At 39.7% G+C, this 25620-nt stretch overlaps 1 protein-coding gene across 10 annotated transcripts in view; it reads left to right on the forward strand.

The window, feature by feature from the left end:
* LOC124612900 (MAGUK p55 subfamily member 7) overlaps positions 1-25620 on the forward strand; it is a 269487-nt gene that overhangs the window by 100901 nt on the left and 142966 nt on the right. For 6 of the 10 annotated variants that reach the window (XM_047141364.1, XM_047141368.1, XM_047141370.1 and 3 more), the window contains 2 exons: positions 11557-11753; positions 18645-18775. In XM_047141364.1, coding sequence (XP_046997320.1) covers positions 11557-11753; positions 18645-18775 — 328 coding nt within the window. The remainder of the gene's footprint in view (positions 1-11556; positions 11754-18644; positions 18776-25620) is intronic. The other 4 variants (XM_047141366.1, XM_047141369.1, XM_047141373.1 and 1 more) reach the window with 1 other exon arrangement.

The raw sequence follows: 25620 nt of genomic DNA on the forward strand, positions 1-25620 counted from the left end.
ATACTGTTTATTTCCATTTATTGTGCATCATGATCACATAGTCCATTAGCAATTGGATACACATGAATTGTTTGAACCTGAGAACTGTCTATAAAAATGTTATGAATCAGTGTCCAACTATTTAGCTTCACACAAGATGGAAAATTGACTATTGAAATTAGATTTGATTCAAGTAGATGTAATAGTAATTGCCCTGTAATTCATAGTCATCTTTACATAGGTCCACAATTAAACTCTTATTTTAAGCATTTCAGAAATGTTCCTTTTACTGTGTTTCAAACAATGGAAAATCCAGGATGGAAAAAACAGCAATATTGAAAGTATAGATTGTTACTCCCAACATAGAGGAGGCATTGAGCTACAGACAGGCACATTGAAAAAGTAGTGATAAATACTATTTAGCTATTGGTCTAAGTCCTTCATGATAGATACTATTTAGCTATTGGTCTAAGGCCTTCATCAGATGTAGACAAATCAAAAACACATTCACACATATATAACTCACATGCATGGTATTGTCACCTCTGGTTGCTAAGGCCCAACTGCAGCTGCATCAGAAGTGAGCTGCGGTCTCAGCTGTGAAGAGTACTGGGGTACAGAAGAGGCTTGGGAGTAGGGAAGGGTAGGAACAACAGGGTAAGGGTAGGGAAGGATGTTAGTGGGAAACTCACAGGGACATGATGGATGATAGAATAATGGCCTGCTAGGTGCAACTTTGTGAGGCCATTCTGGTGTTTGGGTGGGGGGAGTCATAAAGGGGAGAGAATGGAAAGGGAAGGGGTTTCGTAGGTGCATTTAGGTCGAATGAATGACGATACAGCTACAGTAGTTTGGTTTGAGTCGTAAGCTCAGCAGTTAAGCTTTACCACGTAGGTAATGTGTCAGGTGCTCCGTCCGTATTTATACGGGTACCCTTCCTTTTTCACGTGCTTCGTCTGGTTTGAGTCGATTGCTTATTTTGCTTTGATCTGATAAGTGCTGTTTTCTTTGTTATAGGTGTTTGCATCACTCTAAGCTGAAAATGCATTACTGCATTGTGTCATGCATTGTTTGTCGCATGCTGATAGTGCGTGTTTACGGCCTGTCGCGGCATGGCTTGCTTTTGTGCGCGCTACCGCCGCGTACAATTAAAAAGAGAGAGGAATCATCTCATTAGCGAAACAATGGCAAGAGACTGCCATTTGTTGTTACTTACACTGCTAATTTCTTTGATAATGATCAGCAAGAATCAAATAATAGACTGCGTATGATAGTACATGTTCTGAACGAGAGTTAGGCGAAAATTTTTCTCTATTTGAAAATCTTTGTGGCCGCTTCTTTATTACATTAAATTCTGCACAGAAATTAGAGTCATCTTAGATTTAAAAATCTAGTCACTTGCCGTGCTTCATTTCTGACTGTATCACTATTAGGCATAAGAATAATACGAATATAAACATGACACGATACGTATATTCTTCCGCGTTTGCTGTTGTCTCACTCTAGTTTCGTAGTTTATTAGGCAGACAGGATTTAAAGGAGATAGCAGAAAACACAAAAGAATACATGGCAAAATGTTTATATTCATATTATTCTTATGGTGAAGAGAATACTGTATGTGATTCAAATTTCATCAGGTTCCTATTAGCAACCATCTCTTCTCACAGATAGGAAAAAATTCAGAACGTCGAGTTGGCCATATTGACAAACATCCCAAACAGTCTTGCCAGTCAGATTTTCGTAGTACACTGAAATTGTGCTACATTCGAAGATGAACAATACGGAATTTGTATTTACTTCGTTGGATAATGTATGAAAATGCAGTGGTCGAAACTCGCGGCGGAGAAAAAAAAGCTCGTCTTCCACTTTTTTTTTTTAAATTTATTTACTGACGCAGAGGTTTTGGCACCAGTATTTATCTTTGTGCCTACAAAACATGCATGCGTAGCGCTACATATATTCGACGGCAGAAGTTAGTTGTGGCGGCACGTACCAACATTTTTCATAACTTCCGCTTCCTTTGCACTCGATTCTAAGCCGCAGGCGGTTTTTTGTATTACGAAAACCAGAAAAGAAGTGCGGCTTAGATTCGAGTAAATACGGTACGTGGGCAAGACCAACAACCTCTCTATTTGCGTGAAAGGCCATCACCAAACTGTGACCAGGAGATAGCTGAACCACCCAGTTGCAACCAGCATGATTTGCATGACTTCAGCAATTGTTTCACAGCCTGTGTCATCTGTGTTCTTTACACCCACACCAGCTTCTCTGAATTGTGCATTTGGGGACTCTCTTTACAACATATCCATTATTCTCTTAACCCTCATGTCCTCAGCTTCCAATAATCCTTGTATCCAACTGCATGTCCCCTTCCCGGATGCTGTTGCAGCCATACACAAGTCTTTTACCCCACCAGTGTACCTGCATAGTCTTTTCACCTTCTATACTATTCCCTTGTCACTGTCCCCTCCCCCCTTCAGTACAGCAAATGAATTCTTCACAATGCTGCACCTAGCAGCTCACCATCCTGTTCCTGGCTCATCCATGCCCACTCCCAGAGACAGCATTTGTACCTTCCCCACCCTTACCATGCTGTCCCTTACAGTAATTAAGTATCTCAGTGGAAAATATGACTTCTCATATTTCTCTGTAACCAGTTTTTTTTTTTTCTAGAAAAGTCATTTCATATGAGTTTTTATTACACTCAAAGCTAAATTTTCCGCGGCAAAATCAATATTGACATCCTATTTACCCAAAAACACTGTACCTAAAATTGCAGAACGTTATGTAGTATTTTCTTTTTTAACATAATTATCGTGTTCTGCCAAACACCAATGGAAAATTCAGCTGAACTTGCTTAATGTTTTTGTACATTCATGAAATGCGTATTTGACCATCAGCTGTTTTATTGAAAACCTGGTTTCAGTCTTAGACCACCATCATCGGTTATAAGATTCGAGTAAAAACATTTGACAGTCAATATATCTCAGGTGTTATTATTCTTAATAAATCGCACTATAGTAAGTTCTTCACAGGACATTTATGGGTGCATCCAATAGTGACATCAGGTCACAGGACATTATATACACTCTGTACACTACGTATACTGTCCTGTTAACTGATGTCACTGTTGAATGCACCCATAAATGTCCTTTAAAGAACTTAATTTACTGGAATCTATTGAGATGTAACCAGTGTCAAAGAATGACATGAGAGATTTATTTACTTGAACCTTATATCTGGTAATGATGGTCTATGACTGAAACCAAAGGATGCTTTAAAGTTTTCACTAAGCAACTGATGGTCAGATATGTGTTTCATGAATTACTTGACGGTTGTTAACAGTCACCTAACAAAAATGTTTAAAACTTCTGTACAACTTTCCGTTGGCAACTATAATTTGAATTCCTGAAACATGAATCATTGCTACCCCTTCTTTGTCTTTAAGTGATTCAAAAACATCTGGGAATCCCCATTCAATTCACTCCCACTGTCCAGTAAACATTTAACAGAAAAACCTTGAACATTAGCCAAAATTGCTGGTTGCCGTATCTCTCTGTCACTTACCTTTGTATCTTCTTCATGTAACAAATTCTCATTAATCCTTTCCCTAGGTAAACAGTCATACTGATTACCAAACCTATAGCACACATAGCACAATTCCATTCCCTAGCTATTTCTTGTTCATTTTCTAATTTCTCCTCATTATGACTTTTCTCGTTAACAACATTTGCTATTTCTTTACTCAACTTATTTGCTTCATCATCATGAACAAATTCAAATACTTCATCCTCCTCATCTTCTTCAACACTACTTATTCTTTTGCTATCTCTAGCATCATTTGAACTACCTTTAGTGTCGCTATCACTGTCGTCAAATTCTTGGCTGATCATCTGTTTCCTTTCTTCTCTACTTAACCTTGCAGCTAGACACTTGAGCTCTTTAGTTTGCTTACACTTTCTCATAGCATTCAGAAAACCATTTTGATAGTATTTTGTATGCTGAAGAGTTGAAAAATTTTCTGCCTCTTTAGTTTACTCTGTCATTAGGTCTACTTCTTTCGACATTTTAGGCTTCTCACTACTGGAAATACCTTTGCATAACATCATGATTTAAGCTCTCTGCTTATTTCAATCTCTCTATGCACTTCGGTATAGCTGAGCCTTGCTACATATTTATTTACAAATTGCTCTTTTCTATGTCCTTCGTAAGTGCAGCTCCAAATGGAGCAAATTTCAGTTTTCCAAGTTGGCTCTATAAACGCCATTCTCCATACTCCTATCACTGGAATTTCTCCTGTCATTTCTATTTTCATTTTTGCCTATTTACACACAATTAGTCCTTGTACCTCCACAGTTTTTTCCATAATCTGCTCTACTGACTCTTTTCACCTGCCAATCACTCCTTCGTTTGTTCCTATCTTTAGAATTTCTCACATTGTCTTCTATTACAGGTCTGACTTTTCCTACTTTTCGCACATAGTCCAAAAAAATCATTAATATTGCTCTTAGCAGCAGGCGAAATCAATTCCCTAACTCTGTGGAAGTTTGTTCTCCAATCCTATGAGTATAGATTCACTGCCTAGCTCCTTGTCTGAGTACTTACATTTGTTAATACAATTCTGATGAAAACTTTTATAGTACCTCTCCTTGGACCATACATACCACCACCCAAAAATTCACTCACAATCATTTGCTGCTCATCTTTAGACCAGTACTCCTCCAGAAATAATTTTTTAAACTCTTCCCAAAAATCACATTGTTCTGCAGCTTCAGCTGTCCAACCATAAAAATCTGCCTTTACGAAACCCCACACAAGAGACATTTTCTTCTTATCACTCCACTTCTCAATCATATCATTAAATTCTCTGATAAAATCAAGAGATTGTACATTATGATAGAGTCCAAAATGATTAAACTTTTAACACCTATCAAAAGAAACTCCATTAGACACAGTACGGACACTATGTTTGACATTTTGAACTTTACTGAGTTTCTTTTTGGTTTCAACAAACTTGAAATCTGTGCTTTCGTTTACTTCCCGTTTTCAGTAGTAATCTGACACTTCTTTTTACTTTCCTTCCTACTGTCCATATTTCGTTACCCAGATCTGTTTTGGTTTTTTCAGTTTGAGCTTCCAATTTGTTCTTATTTTCAGAACAAAACTTCTTGAAGGCTGCCTGATTTACTGAGCGAGGTGGCGCAGTGGTTAACAGACTGGACTCGCATTCTGGAGCATGGTGGTTTAAACCCATATCGAGCTATCCTGATTTAGGTTTTCTGTGATTTTCCCAAATTGCTCAGGCAAATGTTCCTGTGAAAGGTCATGGCTGACTTCCTTCCCTGTCCTTCCCTCATCCAATGGAACCTATGACCTCACTGCTTGGTCCCCTTTCCCCCAAACTAACCAAGCAAGCTGTCTGATTGCTGGCAGGAACCAGAAACAGCTTCCATCCTCTTTTCACAATATTGTACAATTCTATCTCTTAAAGTTTCACAGTTCTAGCAGTCTTTATTTTTATAGCCATAGCTTTAGTTGCCTTTTCTAATTTGTTTTCAAAACCATTTTTCACTGATTCTGTTTGTCCAAATCTGACTTTAATGTAGGAACGTCATTTTTTTCTTCTAGTTTTAAACTACCAATCTTTTATAATGTTATCACTGCTTTTGTTCATATCTAGTCTTAAACCAGTAATGTCACTGCTGCTTTTGTGGCCTTTTGAATTCAATTCATCTGTAAACTCCATCACTACCGACAAGAAATTCTTATGTACTGACACTTCCTGTACATTGCTAGTCGAGGTGGCGCAGTGGTTAGCACACTGGACTCGCATTCCGGAGGACGACAGTTCAATCCCGTCTCCGGCCATCCTGATTTAGGTTTTCCGTGATTTCCCTAAATCGCTTCAGGCAAATGCCAGGATGGTTCATTTGAAAGGGCACGGCCGATTTCCTTCCCCATCCTTCCCTCACCCGAGCTTGCGCTCCGTCTCTAATGACCTCGTTGTCGACGGGACGTTAAACACTAATCTCCTCCTCATCCCTACATTGCTAGTCTCCTCATGCAACTCCTGTTTAACATTAATTTGTTTCATTCGCTCTAAACAGTCAACTTCCTCATTCACATTACAGTGAGCAGTGGGTGAAGCCCTTGACAATTTGTCCATAATTTTGCCGTTTGCACACAAATCCCATGCCAACTCATCTGTAGTTCCATACCAGGCTGGTTTGTTTACTGCTGGGCTCTGCGCTGATTGGTTGTTGCCAAGATAATGTTGATGATAACATCAGGCAGTTTTGTCCTCCCATTATTCGAAGTCCTCTCCACAGTGGCATCTGCTTCTTACCATATTTCATTCAAAATAATTTGCACTGTTCCAAAAATTTCCTTGTATTCTCCCATTTGGAGTCTGAACATAGTTTTAATTTCCATTGGTCCATTCAAAAATGTAATTCACACTTCAAAAGTCACTTCGCCACTGTAAATAAATGGTTCACTGTCCTTAACCACTTGAGTTCTTTTTAATTGTTCCATGGTACAACAATCTTCACACACACACACACACACACACACACACACACACACACACACACGAGTCTAATTTTGCCAGGGTAGGGCAGTTCCTCGCCAACAGCCTTGCCACAGTGGTAACACCAGTTCCCGTAAGATCAGCGAATTCAAATGCTGTCTGGCTGGGCTAGCACGTGGATGGGTGACCATTCCGTCTGCCAAGCGCTGATGCCAAGTGGGGTGCACTCAGCCCTTGTGAGGCAAACTGAGTAGCTACTTGATTGAGATGTAGTGGCTCCAGTCTCGTAAACTGACATATGACTGAAAGAGGGGTGTGCTGACTTCATGCCCCTCCATATCCACATCCAGTGATGCCTGTGGGCTGAGGATGAAAAAATGCTTCAAATGGCTCTGAGGACAATGGGACTTAACATCTGAGATCATCAGTCCCCTAGAACTTAGAACTACTTAAACATAACTAACCTAAGGACATCCATGCCCAAGGCAGGAATCGAACCTGCGACTGTAGAAGTCGTGCGGTTCCAGACTGAAGTGCCTAGAACCATTTGGCCACACCGGCCGGCGGCTGAGGATGACACGGTGGCCAGTTGGTACCATTAGGCCTACCAAGGCCTGTTTGGACGGAATTTAGGACAGGTCCTCACATGGTAGGGCACCAGTTGTAATATTACTGACCTGATTTTTGTAGCCTCTCCTTGATAGCACAAATTTCTTGTCACCTCGAAGCTAAGAGTGTAAATGAGTGTAGGATGGCGTTTACTCTAGGAAGTGCATGGCACCATAATTTGAACTGCACCAACATACACTTTATACTAACAAAGAGATAGAGGGGCTGGCCAGTACTTACCTCAGCTCAGTACAGCCGATAGATACACAAAACAGAACATAAAATTTTTATCCTAGTTTTGTTGTAGGGTTGTGTTTTGAGTGCCCTCTCATTTTAGTGGCTGTCAGTGGTCTGGTGGTGGCTGAGAGGCCTGTGGTGTCCCCCTCTTTATATGCTGATGATTTTTGCATTTATTTTCATTCTTGTGCAATGGGTGGTACTGAACACAAGGTACGGGGAGCAATACACCTAGTGCAATCTTGGGCTCTCACTAATGGATTCCAGTTTTTGGCTGCCAAGATATGGGTTATACATTTTTGTCATTGCCGTGCAGTCCATCCCCATCTTGATCTGTACCTTGATGGCCAGTCCCTCATCGGTTTTTAGAGTCGTCTTTGATGGATGGTTGACAAGACCTCCCCATCGTCGTCTACTAGCGGATATGTTGGTCGCACTTCAGCGCTCTTTGAAGCCTCCGCAACACTAACTGGAGGTGTGAACAAGTCTACTCTGATAATGAGTCTACACAGAGTTTGTCTTGTCATATCTAGATTATGGGAGTTGTGCGTATGGCTCGGCATCACCTTTGATGTTACAGATGCTGTACCTGATGCACCATTGTGTTGTGTGACTGGCAGCTTGTGCCTTTCGGTCGAGCCCCATGTTCAGTCTCCTAGCAGAGGCAAGGATTCCACCATTGTGGGTTCTGCACTAATGACAGTTGATCATTAATGCATTACGCATCTGTTGCACCCTGGAGTACCCGAACTACTGTATCCTCTTTGCAGATAGTGAGATCCATCTCCCACAACTGTGGCCAAGTCTTGAGTTATGATTGCCATCCTCATCCGTTCCCTTTTTTTTTAACTCCAGCTTTCCCATCTACCATCTCTTCTCCAGGCCGACTTACGTACACCTCCTGGTGCATGCCTTGTCCACATCTCTGTCTTGGCTTATCACAAGGTCCGAAAGACGTGCTCATCCTGAGGCCCTCCACCACCAATTCTTCTCCATTCTCAGTATGATGTGGGGTTAAGAAGTAGTCTATACTGATGACTTGATGGTCACTGGTCACAGTGGCTTTGCTTATGATAATGCAGGGTGTAATTAAATCTGCTCCTTGCCAGATGGGTGCAGAGTTTTCACTGTGGAATTGGTAGCCATCTCTTGTGCTCTTGAGCATTCCTGTTCGTGCACCAGTAATTCCTTCCTAATCTGTAGCGACTTTCTGAGCTGTTTACACGCTTTGATCAGAGTTACCCTTGCCATTCCTTGGTCCTAACTACCCAGGATTCCCTTTCTGCCCTCAAACAATGTGGATGCTAGATGGGTGTTTTTCTGGAGCCTGGATCACATTGGGATCCGAGGGAATGAACTCACTTACAGGCTGGCCAAACCCCTTACTGACAAGCCACCTCTTGAGTTTGGTTTTATGGAATCGGACTTTCGATCACTATTACACAATCAAATTCTGAGGATTTGGAATACAAAATGGCATACTTTGACTTCACCGAGCAAGTCACAAGCGATAAAGGAGACCACAAATTAGTGGAGATCCTCCATGTGGGCCTCTCACAAAGACTCCACCGTCCTTTGCCAGCTCTGCATGAGGTAAAGGAAACAACGAATTTGTGGAGGTCATCCACATGGGCCTCTCGCAAGGACTCTTTCATCCTTTGCTGGCTCCACATTGGCCATACTTGGCTGACTCATTGTCATCTCCTCCATCATAGGGATCCACCCCAATGTCTTTGTGATGCCTGTATGATGATGGTCCATATTTTGCAGGACTGTTCTAACCTAGCCATCCTGTGGCAGACTCATAGACTGTTCTAACCTAGCCATCCTGTGGCAGACTCGTAATGCGCCTACCTCACTATCCCTGGTGTCAGCCGACAATGCCTTAATGGCTGAACTGGTTTTACAGTTTATTCATGAAGAGGATTGTTACCACTCTCTCTAAGGTGAGGGTGCCTCAGCCTTGTTGGCCCATTGAGGGGTTGGCAAGATGCTATGTTGCCTCGTCAGCTCTGAATGGGCAATGGCTGTCCGGGCTTGCTGGTCTGGCCCAGCCCTTGCCCTACCCCCTTTTGCTCTTCTTTCCCTTCTTGCGTGTTCTGTTTGTGTTCTTCCTCTGTTTTCATGTGCTTCTCTTGTCTTGCCTGTGTTGTTAGTCTCTTTTTGGTATTGTTGGATGAGGGGTGTCTAGTAAGTGGCAGGGGGGTCTGTCCTCCATTGCACTTTCTGTCTTTGGTGGCCTCTGGCTGCTCCCTGATGGGGCACCTCAACTACCTCCCCCCCCCCCCCCCCCCCCAACCAATTCCTCTTCCTTGTTCTATTCTCTAGACTTCGTTGACCTTCAGTAGAGCTTGGGGTTTTCTTGGATTTCACACACTAGGGCCTTCTTTGGTGTGTACTTTGTTGACTTGCCTGTTGGAGGTAGGAGGGACCAATGGCACCTTAGTTTTATCCCTGTAATCATTAAATCAACCCACCAGTCAGCGGCTGGTAACTGTGTCTTACCATTTGGCGAGAACTCCTGTGGCATGTATACAAAGTGAGGTCCATCTCCGAACATTCTGTTATTAGTATTGAGCCTGAACAATCCATGCAGCAACTAAACTTTTTTCTGTCCATGTGAAGAACTATCTCAAGCAACCTGGTATAGCAGACATATCAATTCTTAAACAGGGATGGAGGAAATACCCTTCCTGGATGAAAAGGCCTGCTGTTAACTTGAACATAATATAGTACAAGACTACCACTCTGCCTATGATTTTAAGAAGGATTTTTAACTGCATTTTATTGGTGGTTTGCAAGCTCATGGTGGCTTTTGTCAATAGTTCAAAACAAGGGGACAGTGTTGGGTGTTCTGTTACCTTCTCAAATTTTATCATTGTAATCTGCATACCTAGTCAGTGCTCATACTCTGCAGAGCTCTTGGGGGGGGGGGGGGGGGGGGCGGCAAGACGGCATTGGCGGAGGAAACTTTCTTGCTTGCATGGACTCTGTCAGTGCTCTGCAAGCTATTCAGTAAATCTTCTCAACAGATAGAATAAATCAGATGGTCCAGGACACTATCCACTTCTTGTGCAGGTAGAAGAAAGAGATGGCTGCCTGCTGGGTCCCTGAACACATGGGAGCCAAGGGAAAGAGGAAGCTGACAGAGCAGCAAAAGCAGTCTGCCAGGAAAATACCACAGTTCACCTTAATGTCCCCCTACAGGCTGTCATGTCGTGGGCTACAAAAAGAGTGTTTGCTGAATGGGAAAGGCAATGGCTTGAAGTGTCCAGCAAGAAGCTGTGCTCAGTCAAACCAACTATTCAACCATGGTGCAGTTTCTTTCTTGATCTCCAAGAAGTAACAAAGTGACTCTCACTGACCTTCGTATTGTACACTGCCAGTGACGCACACTTAACTCGTGCAACACGAAGATCCATCAGAAGGCAATCTTTACAGTGCCCTACTCAATGTGCATCAGGCTTCGATATTGTGTGTTTTGTATGCTGATACGAGGGGCGCCTTTGGTCTACCAAGGGTCTTACTCCCAGTTTTAAATGATTGCAACATAATAGCAAGTAAACTTTTGACATCTTGTATGGTGTCAGGACTCCTGCCCAATGTAATTGGAAAAAAGTTTTAATGTGTTTTGGTGTGGCTGTTTCATCCTATTAGTTTCACGATACTAGCCATATTAATGCCATCCACTGATTTATTAATTCTATTGGTGTATAATAGCAGTATGCTGGAAATTGTATGTGAAATTTTTTATTACTGTGATTTTAGTGATATTGTCTTTGCTTTTCATTTTAACAAGAGTCACTACTCGTATGCCAGTACCATGATCTTGAGAAAGGGTGCTGGTGACCAAACTGTTCAGTTCCCAAAAATTTGAATCCATCCATTCGACCATCCATGTGGTTGATGGCTGCAGCACAGTTACATACAACAATTATAGTGATATGTTAACCATATACAAAGCTCAGACTCTTTTTACTTAAACACACTCAGTAACCATACACATGAACTTTTAGTAATGACAATTACCAAATTGCCACTGTTTATAAGAAACTGAAATGTACTTGTTCAAAGAGACATATTACTGTCTATGTTTTGTCATCTTCTAAACCCTTAGATATCAGTAGAAGCTTTTTATTTTTAATGGGAAACTACAGTGCTTTGGAAAGTAATTATTTTTTGTTGTTGTTGTGTGCTTTCAGCAAGCATCTGAGGGTACAATTACTTTCAAGCTTGTTCCTGCAGATAGCAAAAGTGGATTGCGTGAGAGTAAAGTCAGAGTCCGTGCACATTTTGATTATACATCGTCTACAGATCCATACATCCCATGCAAAGAAGCAGGACTGGATTTCAAGAAAGGAGATATTCTTCACATTGTCAGCCAGGATGATGCTTACTGGTATGTCTGCTTTAACATGCAGAAAAATTTTCTTTGAATATTGAAATCTTAAGTTCTACTTATTTTAAGTGTTCTAAGTGATGCTAAAGGCATCTGTATCTGTTGAGTGTGAAATGATTGGAATTATCATGAAGACAATATGTAGCTTTATACCTGCATGGTTAGTAAATCTGCTGGATGTTATAATGGAACGTTCGTATTTTAGATTGCAACAACAAGGAAAATTTCACCTTAAATAATTATCAAAAATCTATTCTAGGTATGTCATGAGTGGAGGTGCAGTCTAATTCCATACATACTCAACCTAACACTCCACACTACCAGGAAACATTGTGTGGCAGATGCTTTAATCTTCCATCACTTGTGCCACTTGAGTCAAAAACTAAGCACTGTCCATATGTCATAGAAATCCCTCTCTCATTGTCAAAATCATCTTAATGATTCATTTTAAGCTCCATACCTAAATGTAATCAAAATTGCTTAGATCTTTTATGGTCTAAAGAGAAAACTTCAGTTTGCCAAGCAATCTCAAAACCATTTCCTTATCCATTTTTACATTCTACCACACTTAGGATGGTTTTGCCCCCACTCTATTCTCTGCAAGCCATGTTACAATATTTGGCAAAGGATATTTCTGGTACCAGTTTACCCTCCTCCCCCCCCCCCCCCTTTCCCTCTACATTCACAAAAGGGGCAAGGGAAAAATTATTGTCGATAGACCTCAGTATTACCTCTTCATTTACTGGCCCTACTGGCTGAAAGCTTTTTTTATGACAGTCTTTTTGTTGTGCCTACCTGCGACTCAGCATCTCTGCTTATGGTGAGTAGCAACTTCCCTTTTCATAAAATTGTGACTAAAAAAACTGTTTCTCGTGTGTACTGTCTCCAGTAGTACCATATATCAAGTATTAGAACCCTAATGGTAAACTGCAAAAGCATTTGCAACAAAGTGCCAGCAATTGAAGCACTCATGAAAAGCAATGGAGCTAACATATTCTAGGTACTGAAAGCTTGTTGAAACCAGAAATTGATAACAGTGAGATTTTTGGGGAAAATTTAAGTGTATATTGAAAGGATTGGCAAATGGGGAATGGAGGTGGTGTATTTGTCACAGTAGATGAGATCCTCAGATAGAAATTGAAACTGCATGTCAGATGTGCCAGCCTCATCTCCTGATGTAACTGAAAACTTAAGAGAAAACTTCAGTTCACTTGTACATATGTTCCCCAATAACTGTGTAATCATTGGTAGAGACTTTCATCATCTAACAATTAATTTGAAAAATTAAGTTTTGTTAGTGGTGGACATGATGACATCCTGTGGAACATTACTAAATACCTTCTCTGAAAACTAGCTAGAACAAGTAGTTAGGAACTCCCACTCATGATGGAAATATGTTTGATTTAATGGCAACAAATAGATGTGACCTCTTTGAGGATATCCACATTAAAACTAGTATCAGTGACCATTACACGGTTATGGCAACAATGATTACCAAAGTACAAAGGACAACTAGAACAAGCAGAAGGATATATATGTTCAGTAAACTAGAGAAAAAATCTGTAGTGCCATATGTCAACGAGAAACATGAAATCTCAGCACAAGACAGGAGCAGGTAGATGAACTATGGCACAGGTTCAGAAGAATAGTTGAGCATGCATGGGATAGATATGTACCCAGCAGAACAGTCCATAATGGGAGGAACTCTCTATGGTGTACAGTCACTGGAAAGAAACTTCTAATAAAACAGAGACTACGGCATAATAGGTGCAAAACAAAGCATAGAACTATAGACAGAGAGATGCTGAATGAAATGGGTTTGACTGTCAAGAGAGCAAGGCATGATGCATACAATGACTACTGTAGCAGAATACTGTCAAATAATATTTCACAAAACACAAAGAAATTCTGCTCATTTGTAAAGGTTGTTAGTGGCACCAAAGGTAGCAAATGAGATACAAACTGAAATTGAGGGTAGCAAAGCAAAAACTGAAATGCTTAACTCTTTCGTTAAATGTTCCTTTAGAAAGGAAAAACCAGGATAATTGCTCCAGTTTAATCCTCGTACCACTTAAAAGATGATAGATATAAGCAGTAGTGTCAGTGGTGATTAGAAACAACTGAAATCATTACAATTGAACAAACCTCCAGGGCCCGATGGAATCCCTGCCAGATTCTATACTGAATTCGCTGCTGAATTGCCTCTCTTTTACTGATGATCTATCGTAGGTCCCTCGAACAAAAAACAGTGCCCAGTTCTTGGAAAAATCACAGGTTAAAATAAAAAAAAGTGGGAATTATATCACAGTGTTAGAAGTAGTCACAATCAAGCTACAGTAGCCCATTACAAACCTTACTGTAAGGTACTTAAGACTGTTATCAGGAAGACAAAGAGTATGTAGTAAGCAAATAGAATAGCTAATTCACAGGATAAAATTAAAACATATGGTCAGTTGTGAAAGAAATATCTGCTCAGCAGCACAAGGTCGACAATATAAAGTCAGTTTGTGGTAAAAATATTTCTGTTACTGATAAATCTGATATATGTACAATATTTTACAATCATTTTCTGAGCATTGCTGGTGAGTTAAATAAAAATTTAGTTTCTACAGGGAATCATATAACTCTCTTGGCAAATGCCTTTCTGCGAGTGATGTGTGACATACTCCTCTGTGATACTAACAAGGGGGAGATTGAGTCAGTAATGAAATCACTGAAGACTAAGAATTCTCATGGATATGATGGGGTGCCTAGCAGAATATTTAAGTACTGTACTGCACATGTTAGCCCTTTATTTAGCCATATTTGTAATTTTTCCTTTAGGAATGCTCAGTTTCCTGAACGTTTAAAGTACTCGGTAGTAAAGCCACTTTATAAAAAGAGAGAGAAAGGGATGATGTTGACAATATGAGACCTATTCCTATGCCATCAGTGTTTGCTAAAGTTATTGAAAAGGCTGTGTATGTAAGGAAAATTGATCATTTTATATCACACGATTTGCTATGAAAGGTACGGTTCAGCTTTATAAGTCATTAAACACCTGAAAATGCTATATTCTCTTTCCTCTGTTTTGAACGCGAGGCATATTTTTTGATTTAACCAAGGCGTTTGATTGTGTTGATCACAAAATATTGCTCCAGAAGTTTGACCATTATGGAATATGGGGAGTAGCTCACACTTAGTTCACCTCTTGCTTTAGTAAGACAGCAAAAGGTCATTATTCACAGTGTTGAGAGTGGCTGTGATGTGGGGTCTGAGTGGGGTACAGTCAAGTGGGGGATGCCCCAGGGATCAGTGTTGGGGTCACTCCTGTTCCCTGTTTATATAAATGATATGCCCTCTAGTATTACGGGTAACTCTAAAACATTTTTGTTTGCTGATGACAGTAGCTTGGTGGTAAAGAATGTTGTGTGCAACATTTGCTCTGTTTCAAATAGTGCAGTTCATGACATAAGTTCATGGGTTGTAGAAAATAAACTAACGCCAAATCACAGTAAGATTAAGTTTTTACAGTTTCTAACTCACAAGTCAACAAAACCTGACATTTTAATTTCACAGAATGGGCATATGATTACTGAAACTGAACAGTTCGAATTTCTAGGTGTTCAGATAGATAGTAAACTGTTATGGAAAGCACATGTTCAGGATCTTGTTCAAAGGCTTTTGGGTTCATAAACATTTTACTTTTATCTGTTATTACTTTTATGTTGTAATTTCATGTACTGACACGTTCCATGACCTTGGAGATTTGCTCCTCAATTTGGTCCCAAGGAACTTGACGTTTAAATAAAAATAAAGCTATATTTGTCTACAAGGAAGTCCGCAAAACTACCATCCATTATCCTTGACATGAGTTCGTAGTAGAATCTTAGCACTTATCCTGGGCTCGAATATAATTAGGCATCTTGAACAGAATGACCTCCTCAGTGCCAACCAGCATGAATTCTGAAAACATCAATAATGTGAAACCCAACTCGCACTTTTCTGACATGACGTACTGAAAACTTTGGATCAAGGCAGTCAGGTAGACGCAGTATTTCTTTATTTCCGAAAAGCATTTGACTATCTTTATTGTCAAAAGTACTGTTATATGGGGTATGAAGCAAAATTTGTGATTGGAATAAGAACTTTTTGGTAGGGAGGACACAGCATTGGACGGAGAATCATCATCAGATGTAGAAGTAACTTCAGGTGTGCCCTGGGGAAGTGTGTTGGGACCCTTGCTGTTCATGTTTTATATGATGCCCTTGCAGAGAATGTTAATAGTAACCTCAGATTTTCTGCATATGATGTGGTTATCTTTAATGAAGTACTGTCTGAAAGAAGCTGAAGAAATATCCAGTCAGGTCTTGATAAGATTTCAGCCGTGAAAAAATAAAACATAGTATCCAATAACTATAATATCAATGTGTCATTGTTGCAGTCACCCAACTCATACAAATATCTATGTGTAACACATTGTAGTGATATGAACTGGAATGATCAAATAAGCTCAGTCATGGGTAAAGTGGGTTGGTGGAATATTGAGGAAGTGCAATCAGGCTAAAAAGAAGATTGCTTACAAATCACTTGTGAGACCAGTTCTAGAATATTACTCAAGTGCGTGGGACCTGTATCAAATAGGAGGTACTGAACATATACAGAGAAAGACAGCACAAATGATCAGAGGTTTGTTTGATCTGTGGGAGAGTGTCACAGAGATACTGTAGGAACTGAACTGGAAGGCTCTTTGAAGATAGATGTAAACTATCCCGAGAAAGTCTGTTAGCAAAGTTTCAAGAGCCAGCTTTAGATGATGATTCAGAATATACTACAACGCCCTATGTATCCCTCACAAGGGGTGATGTGGGGGGGGGATTAGATTAATTACTGCACACACACACACACACACACACACACACACACACACACACACAGAGAGGCATTCAGACAATCGTTCTTCCCAGGCTCCATACGTGAATGGAACGTGAAGAAACCCGAATAACTGGTAGAATGAGACATGCCCTCTGCTATGCACCTTATGGTGATTTGCAGAGTACAGATGTGGATGTAGATATGTAGTAAAGCAGTGTGGTATTCAACTCAACATTCAGGCTGACAACTGCTTGTTATTGCTATAAAATGAATAATCAATCGAGAAACTGTCAGATTCATTATTTGAGGATTTGTATTTTCTCTCTGTTCACTGGTTATAACTTTCCTGCTTTCTCTAATAGTTCAAATATGAAGTCTAGAGGAGCAATGCATCTGCATTAAATTTCATGAGAAAGTCAAGAAAACCTTTACAGAAACGCACCAAATGCTGCAGGAAGCCTACAGTGATGAGTGCTTAAGACATACTCGGTGATATGAATAGTTCACAAAGTTGAAAAATGGCTGGACAGAAGTTAAATTTGACCCTTGTTCATGATACCCTTCAATGTCTAAAAATGACGTTCATGTCAGGAACATTGACAAAATTGTACATGTCAGTTGAAGACTGACTGTCTGAGAGATTGCAGAAGAAAGGAAAGTTTCAGTTGGATCATGTCATGAAATCCTGACAGCATCTTGGAATGCATCGTGTTGCTGCCAAGTTCGTCCCACAGCTCATGAGTCAAGACCAGAAAGACCTTCACCTCGCAATATGTGAAGAGCTTTTGGATCGCGTAAATGTGAACGAGATGTTCCCTTAGAGAATCATAACTGTTGATGAGATGTGGGTCTATGGTCATGATGTTGAGACCAAGGTTCAGTCTTCACAATGGGCCGAGAAAGGTTCTCCAAGACAAAAAAAAAGCATGTTAGGTCAGGTCAAATGTCAAAGCCATGTTGATAGTTTTCTTTGACTGTGAAGGATTAGTTCATCATGAATTCATGCCACAGAGACCACTGTTAATCAGTGGCACTATCGGGATGTTTTGCGATGCCAGTGAGAAAATGTGAGATGGAAATGGTCTGTAATGTGGCAACACAATTCATGGTTCTTGCATCATGATAACACATCTGCACATTCATCCTTGTTGGTGCTTGACTATTGCACAAAAAACGAAATCACTGTGCTGCCTCATCTTCCGTAATCTCAACACCTAGTCCCTGCGGTCCTTTTCTTATTTCCAAAGTTGAAAACACTATTGAAAAGACGAAGGTTTGCAATGATAGACGAGATAAAAGAAAATTCACAGATGGCGCTATGCGCGATCCAGCAAGAGGCTTACCAATACTGCTTCAGGAAGTGGAAATGGCATTGAGAGTGGTGTATCAGTTGTGGAGGAGAATATTTCAAAGGAGACCATGCGGAATAAGTAACAGGTAAGCGTAGAAAAATGTTGTGGACAAAGTTCTGGAATTTTTGAACAGCCCTCTTATAAATTTAGTTTCTTATGCAATGATACACCTTCTTCTTCTTGTTGATTTTCAATTGCATTAAATTATGGTATTGATGTTATGTTTTATTGGCATATGTTAAAGATGTTACAACACCTGTCCTTCCAGTAGTTGTGTAAATCATCATATAAGCTGCATTTGTTAAATTTCACAGCCATAAGCCTGTAACCTTGCACTCTACAGAACTGATAATAAATAAAGTCAATGAGACTATGCTGATGACTGTAACTAAGAATTTGTGTATGTGAAAATTCTTGAATGGTCTTCATGTATGTCATAATGTCACAGGCTTTTCCTTTTAGCTCCCCTAAATCACTTAATCTCCTCCTTTGAAAGGGACATGGCTAGTTTACTTCTCCATACTAACACAAACATAGCTTGTGCTCTTAACTATACTGAACTTGTCACAGACAGTCCATTAAATATAATATCCATTACCTCCAGTAATTGCATCAGTATCATATGACACTTATTCAGTTTGAGGCCACAGCTTTTCACAAAATTTTCTCCCATTTTTTGCTGTAGGTGGCAAGCACGGAGAGAGGGAGACAGAAATATGAGAGCAGGTTTAATTCCAAGTCGTGCCTTACAAGAACGACGAATAATTCATGAGAGAACACAGAAAGAAAAGTCTGGTGATGAAAGTAAGATAATGAGTATGTATTGCATTTTTTTGCTTATGTTGTGGTTTTATATTTAATGTTGATTCAAGCTAACATGTTACTGCCATTTGTTTGTCGAAAGAACTTTTGGAATTTGTTGGTATTGTAATTCCTACTTTCTTTCCTTTGAATGACAATAAAATATTAAATTACTAACAGTAATAATTATTTTCCTAGGACATTGTTATTTTTGGTGCATTTTCTGAAAAATTTGCATATTTAGCTTGCCTTTTCCCTTTGTAGTAACACAACTGACATAATTTACATTATTAACATAAAATGATTTATTTTATTTTCACTACTGGATCAAGTGACTGATAAGATAATAAAACAAGGTTAGCGGTTGATGTAAAGACAAACAAGACAAAGTGTGAACTTCTCACACTTATAAATGATGAAATTTCTGATATGTAAGGTGTATGAATTTTTTTAAGTTAGTTGTCAATATCATCGCAGTTTATTGTGTATCCCTAACAATAATGCCTATATTTTTCAGTGTTGTTGTCCTATTGCCATACCTGCAATGATTTACTGTTTCGTTTGCTCCTCTGGCAGTTTGGCTTTTGTTTGAGATCATGTTCAGTGTAGTGTTGTACACTATAAGAGTAGCATATTTAATTCTGATATAGCGAGTAAAAGTTAATGAACTAAAAGAAAAGGAGAAATATATTAAAAAATAGCGAAATGAACACGGAATAAAACTTTGAAACCAGTAAAAATTTTCATCTTTCTTTCGTATTTGGAATGATACAGATTGAACAAAAGAAAATATTGAACAAAGTAATGAAAAATATTCTTTAGAATATAGTGTCAGAGAGATAGTTATGTAATAAGAAACTTTTTTGCTGTTCAGAAGTGTGAGTGAAATTTTTACTTTAATTGGATGGAGGGTGAAGTAGTAGATTAGTGATGGTAATTACAAGAAATTACTATTGAAATTAGAGTATGAAACCCAGTAATGATGTTAGGGCTTATCAGATTGAAAGACAGATAGAAGCAAGAGAAGCATGAAATTCTATTTATGTGCACTTAACTCCTGTTGACCCATTTGCACACCTCTATATTTATAGCCATGCTGATTTATCTGCAATGGTTTTTTGTCCACAAAGTTATCTGCCTTTAATGACCTCGTCATTGTTGGGACACTGTCTTTCTGCCTTCCATGAAGCTGTAACTCTTCCTTTTTATTTACTTCTCATTTTAAATTTACTTTCAGGTAAGGTGAAAAATGCGAAAATGATGAGATGAAAATATTGAGGTGCATATAATCAGGAAATGAAGAATTTGGTGAATAATACTTACATTCATGTAATTTTTTTTTATTTCTATCGTGCAGGCTATTTTAAGCCATCAGTGTCATAGCTCAGTTTAATTGTTTTTAGCATGAATCTAGGACATCAAGCTACTTTGTTACATCTGATCCTTATCACATTTTCTGTATGTACCTCTAAACCAGTGGTTCTAAAAAGTTTTTATTCTTATTTTACTTAAATGACTTATCCTCTCTTCAAACAGTGGAAAATCCAGGGAGGAATAAAAACAATATTATGAAAAAGATAGATTGCTACCCACCATATAGCGGAGATGTTGAGTCACAGATAGGCACAGCAAAAAAACTACTGAACATGTAAGCTTTCGGACAGAAGGTCATTTTCGGAAATAGACAACATACATCCACACATTCGCACAAATGCAGCTCACACACGCATGATCCCTGTCTCTGGCTTCTGAAGCCAGAGTGCGAGCGGCTGCGTGTGATGGGAGAAGCAATGTATGTGATGAGGGGTAAGGAGGAGGCTGGGGCAGGGAGGGGGAGGGAGATCAGTTTATGGGTGCGGGACAGTAAAATGCTGTTTGTGGGAGCATACAGGGACAATGTGGAGAGGGGTGGGACAGCTAGGTGCAGTCAGGAGGTTAGACGGAGGGTAGGGTGAGGGCGGTAAAGGAGGAAAGTAAACAGATTTTGGCTGTGCTATTGGAATAGAAGGCTGTGTAGTGCTGGAGTGGGAACATGAAAGTTGTAGGTGGGTGAAGGACAATGACTAACAAAGGTTGAGGTCAGGAGGGTTAGAGGAACAAATGATAAACCACAGGGAGGGTTTCCACCTGCACAATGCAGAAAAGTTAGTGTTGGTGGGAGGGCTCCTGATGGCACAGGCTGTGAAGCAGTCTTTAAAATGAAGAACATTGTGATGGGCGGTGTGCTCAACGGGTGGGTGGTCCAGCTGTTTCTTCACAACAGTTTGCCGGTGGCCATTCGTGCAGACTGACAACTTATTGGTTGTCATACCCACTTAGAGTGAAGCGTGAAGCACAGTGGTTGCAGTTTTGTTCTGTGTGGGCATGACAACCAATGAGCTGTCTATCCGAATGAATGGCCACTGATAAACTGTGGCCAACAAACAAGTGGACCACCCAGTTGCTTCATTGTAATGACTACTTCACAGCTTGTGCCATCGGGATCTGTCCTACCATTATTAGTTTTTCTGAATTATGCAGTTGGGAACTCTCCCCACAATTTATCGTATGCTCCCATAACCCTCCTGGCCTCAATCTTTGTTAGTCATTTTTCTTCGCCCACCTACCTCTTCCCTGTTCCCACTGTACAGCCTTCTATTCCACAAGCGCACCCACAGTTTGTTTACTTTTCTCCTTTTCCACCCCCACCCCATCCTCCATCTAACCACGTCACTGCATCTAGCTGCTCTTCCACTCTCCACCTTGTCCCTGTATGCTCCCACAAAAAGCACTTTACTGTCCCCCACTTGTAACCTGCTCTCCCTCCCCTTCCCTGGCCCAACCTCTTCCTTGCTTCCATCACTGAGATTGCTTCTCTCTTCATGCACAGTTGCTTGCAGTCTGGTCTCAGCAGCCAGAGACAGTGGTCAGGTGTGTATGTAAGCTGCACGTGTGTTGTCTACTTAATCTTCAGACAGCCACAATAAAAAGACTGCTAAACAAGTAAGCCTTCAGCCAGAAGTCATTCTTCTGAATTAGGCAACATACATACACAAACATTCACACAAATGCAGCTCACACATATGACCATTGTCTCTGGCTTCCGAGACCAGCATGCGAGCAACTGCACATGATGGGAGAAGCAGTCTGGATGGTGGGGGTAATAAGAAGGCTGGGCGGGAAGGAAAAGGGAAAGTGGGGTACAGGTGGGGGCAGTAAAGTGCTGCTGGACGAAGACAGGCTAGTGACCTATAAGCAGATAGAAGATACCTTAGGTCTAAATGCACCAGCAATTTGTTCAAATGTACATGATAATTTGCAAGTAAAGAAACTTTGTTGTCTGGGTGCCGCATAGACTAATGGAAGAGCAAATAATGCAACATGTGACTTTGTGCCAGGAGATGTTAAAGAAATTTTCTAAGGGACAGTCTCAGTATATGAATAACATTGTGACAGGTGACGAGACTTGACTGTACTATTATGAGATGCCGACTAAGACTCAAAACAAAGTTTGAGTCTTTGAAGATGACAACACATCTGTAGCTGTCAGAAAATCCAGATCAGTAAAGAAGAAAATGATAGCTTTTTTCCCCAAATCAAGTGGAATTAATGGAGCCTGTTGTTTTGAACACATGGAAGACAGTCACAACTAAGTGGTCACTAAGTACACAGACCAGTGCCTGCCCAAAATCATCCAACCTTTGAAGAACTTGCAACCAAAGTCAAGAATGGACACTCGGTTCCTCCATCACAACAACGCTCCAGCTCACCACGCCAAAGCGTGCACCAGAATATTTGTGGGGTACAGTACTGAAACTTCTTGAGTACCCTCCTTGCAGTCCAGACCTTGCTCCATGTGACTTTGCACTGTTCCCATATGTGAAAATGAAGCTGAAAGGAGTGCAGTTTTCAAGTGTTGCGGAGATCCTGAGGGCTTGGGACAATGAGTGTGCCTTACCCTCTACTGCAGAAACTTAGGAGAACTGGTTTAGGAATTGGTTTCGGAGAATGGAGAGGTGTATTCAGTGTGGTGGAAATTACATCAAAACAAAATTAAATAAGTAAAACTGTATTACAAAACTTTCCTAGTACCTGTTGTATTTATCAACAGTCCCAACCCTCATGATGCTGTCATTTGTAGATGAAACATTCATTTGGATGCCAGGCAAGGCAATGAAAGATGTTTGTAATTATGAGAGAATGTAGGCCAAACTTATGAAAACCACCCCCTAGTACTGATTATAACAAAGAATGCAAGAGATACAGAATTATCCCAAAATACATTAAAATGAAAGTCCAAAAAAACTAGTGAGCTGGCAACACAATTTTAAAGTAAGCTGAGAAAATAAGGCCAGATACCAAAATAAAATCACTCAAGGGAAAGAAAGACTTGCTAATTACACAACTCTACCATAATCATGTAGCACTAGCAAATAAAATACCAAGCTTTACCTCCAACCATGTCTGGTACAAAATCAGTGACATTGTTAACAAAGTGTACATCTGTGTCCTGAACAGACATAAAGATAAGCTATCCAAACTTAAAACATGTAGTTGGCATCAAACCGTATAAATAACGGCTCATAAACTGAAAGACCATAAAGCACTTGTCACAAAGGCAGACAAGGGGAACTAAGCAGTTATTATACTTGAAAATGCACACATCCAAAAACCCTTGAAGTTTTATGAAGAAAATAATATCATACAGTTACACAAAGACCCTACCAACAAATTCAAAACTGAACTTACGGCCCTTCTCCGAAATACCTCCGAAATAGCTCACAAAAATGGCTCCACAAGACCAATCTCAAACTCCATAAGGTACCCAGGGTGTAAATTTCTACAGAAACTCAATAAGATCGTACAGGATAACTTTGTGTTTGAAAGTAACTTAATAAAAAATAGACTTTCATTTGCCCATGATCTAAAAGACATACTCAATACTAACAAATGCCAAATTATCTCTCTAAATGTATCAAATGTGTCTACTAACATCCCCCCCTCATGATGTTGTAGCTGTTATTAAGAAGAACCTAATAAAATTCAAGTAGCTCTCGCCTGCAAAAATCACAGATTTTATTAACCTTTTATGACTGGTATTGAAATATAATTATTTCTCTTTCAGTGGAAAAATCTGCAAACAAATAAATGGGCTAACTGTGGTTGCCAGCACAGCAGGAACTATAGCTGAAATATTCCTCAACCACCTACAGCACAAAAAAATAAAAAAGTCAACATGTATTCAAAAAGTTCAGTTCTACAGAAGATATATAGATGATACATTTCTAACCATTGGAAGCGATAAGAAATTATGTCCAAGACATCCTCCAAACCTTCTACAAAATTCACAAGAACATTAAATTCACTTGTGAGCAGTAAATATATAATACCGTTAACTTCCTTAATTTAATCATCTGCAAGTAAGATGACAAATAAGTCTTACAAATTACAGGAAACCAACCACCACAGACACAAACGTATGTGCTTCATCCTGCCACCCCAACATCCAAAAGTTAGCAGCACACCTTCAGTGATCTGTAGAGCTTAAAAATCCTACTGAGTGGTGAAAACCTACAGAATGAAATGAGAATCATAAAACAAATAGCTGCAGCTAATGGGTATAAACTCATACTAATAGACAATGTAGCTAAAAAAGTAAAAAATGGAAATGAACAAAGTGACCTTCTAGAAGCAGAAAATACATTAACATGCATCCCCTTTCTCAGTAATATGTCGTGAAAAATTGCCAATATCTTCAAGTGACATAAAATAAGAATTTAATTCCAGACAAAAAATAAAATTTGCTGCAGACCACTTCATAACATAAAAAGATGCCAAGATAAATTTTTGTCACCTGTATATATAAAATTATATGCAGTAAATGTCCAGCTCAGTTTGTAGATCAAACTAGCTGCAACTTCCACAGCAAATTCAAAGAACACATCAGTGCCTTCTGATACAACACCATGCAATTGTGCAGTAGCCTCCCACATAAAAAATACTGGACATCCATCTGGCAGCTTACAAAGCAACCTTAAGATACTACATACATTGAACAAAGGATACCAGATGTTGGTTTATGAAGAACTAGAAACCTATATCCACAGAAAGAAACTTGAGGAAAGTCTGCTCAATGATGATAATGAAACAGGCTCTTTCAACTTTTTCAAAAGCTTTGGAAAGTACTTAAAGCATATTCGTAATTTACAATTTCAATGCAGAGTATTTTATTTAACCTCTTCCATTCATTCACCGATAAGGTCAACCTACAATGCACATGTATAATTTGTTGTAATCTGTTTTCTGTATAAGTACTTAATATAATAGCTAAATTCTACATATATCCATATTCTGTTTCAGAGTATCACAATTTTCAGAAGACTGAATTCAGTATTTTGGCCTTCTGTATGTTATCTTCCATTTTGGTGCCAGTATTGTCACTGAATCTTTCCACAGATGCTCGCGACAATGGCATGTGAACAGGTGACCAAATTTACTGCATCTGAGATGTTTCTGCCCAGGCACCAGGCCATAAAAATCTGCCCTTTGTTAAGTATGTCAGTGGATTTCCTCATTTGCAGCCCATATCATCACTAGAATGAGTCCCCATGATTCTGTGCTCTGTTAATATAATTTCTTTACCATGCCATGTGGCCTCCTGTACCGCAAGGCGGTATTCAGTCTTGTAATGAGCAGTGCTTGTAAAATTTTGGCTTATCAGTATATGTCAGCCACAGTGTCTTAACAATAAGGACATCATTCATATGCTGCTGTTGTGCCAGAAGCTACAACAGCAGAGCAATGTTTCTGCTCACTTGTTGAACATAGTTCTCTAGTGCCAAACCTGGATTTGCCCATAATGAAACTTCTAATTTCCAGAT

The sequence above is a fragment of the Schistocerca americana genome, chromosome 4 (assembly GCF_021461395.2).
Source record: "Schistocerca americana isolate TAMUIC-IGC-003095 chromosome 4, iqSchAmer2.1, whole genome shotgun sequence".
Taxonomy (NCBI): Eukaryota; Metazoa; Arthropoda; class Insecta; order Orthoptera; family Acrididae; genus Schistocerca; species Schistocerca americana.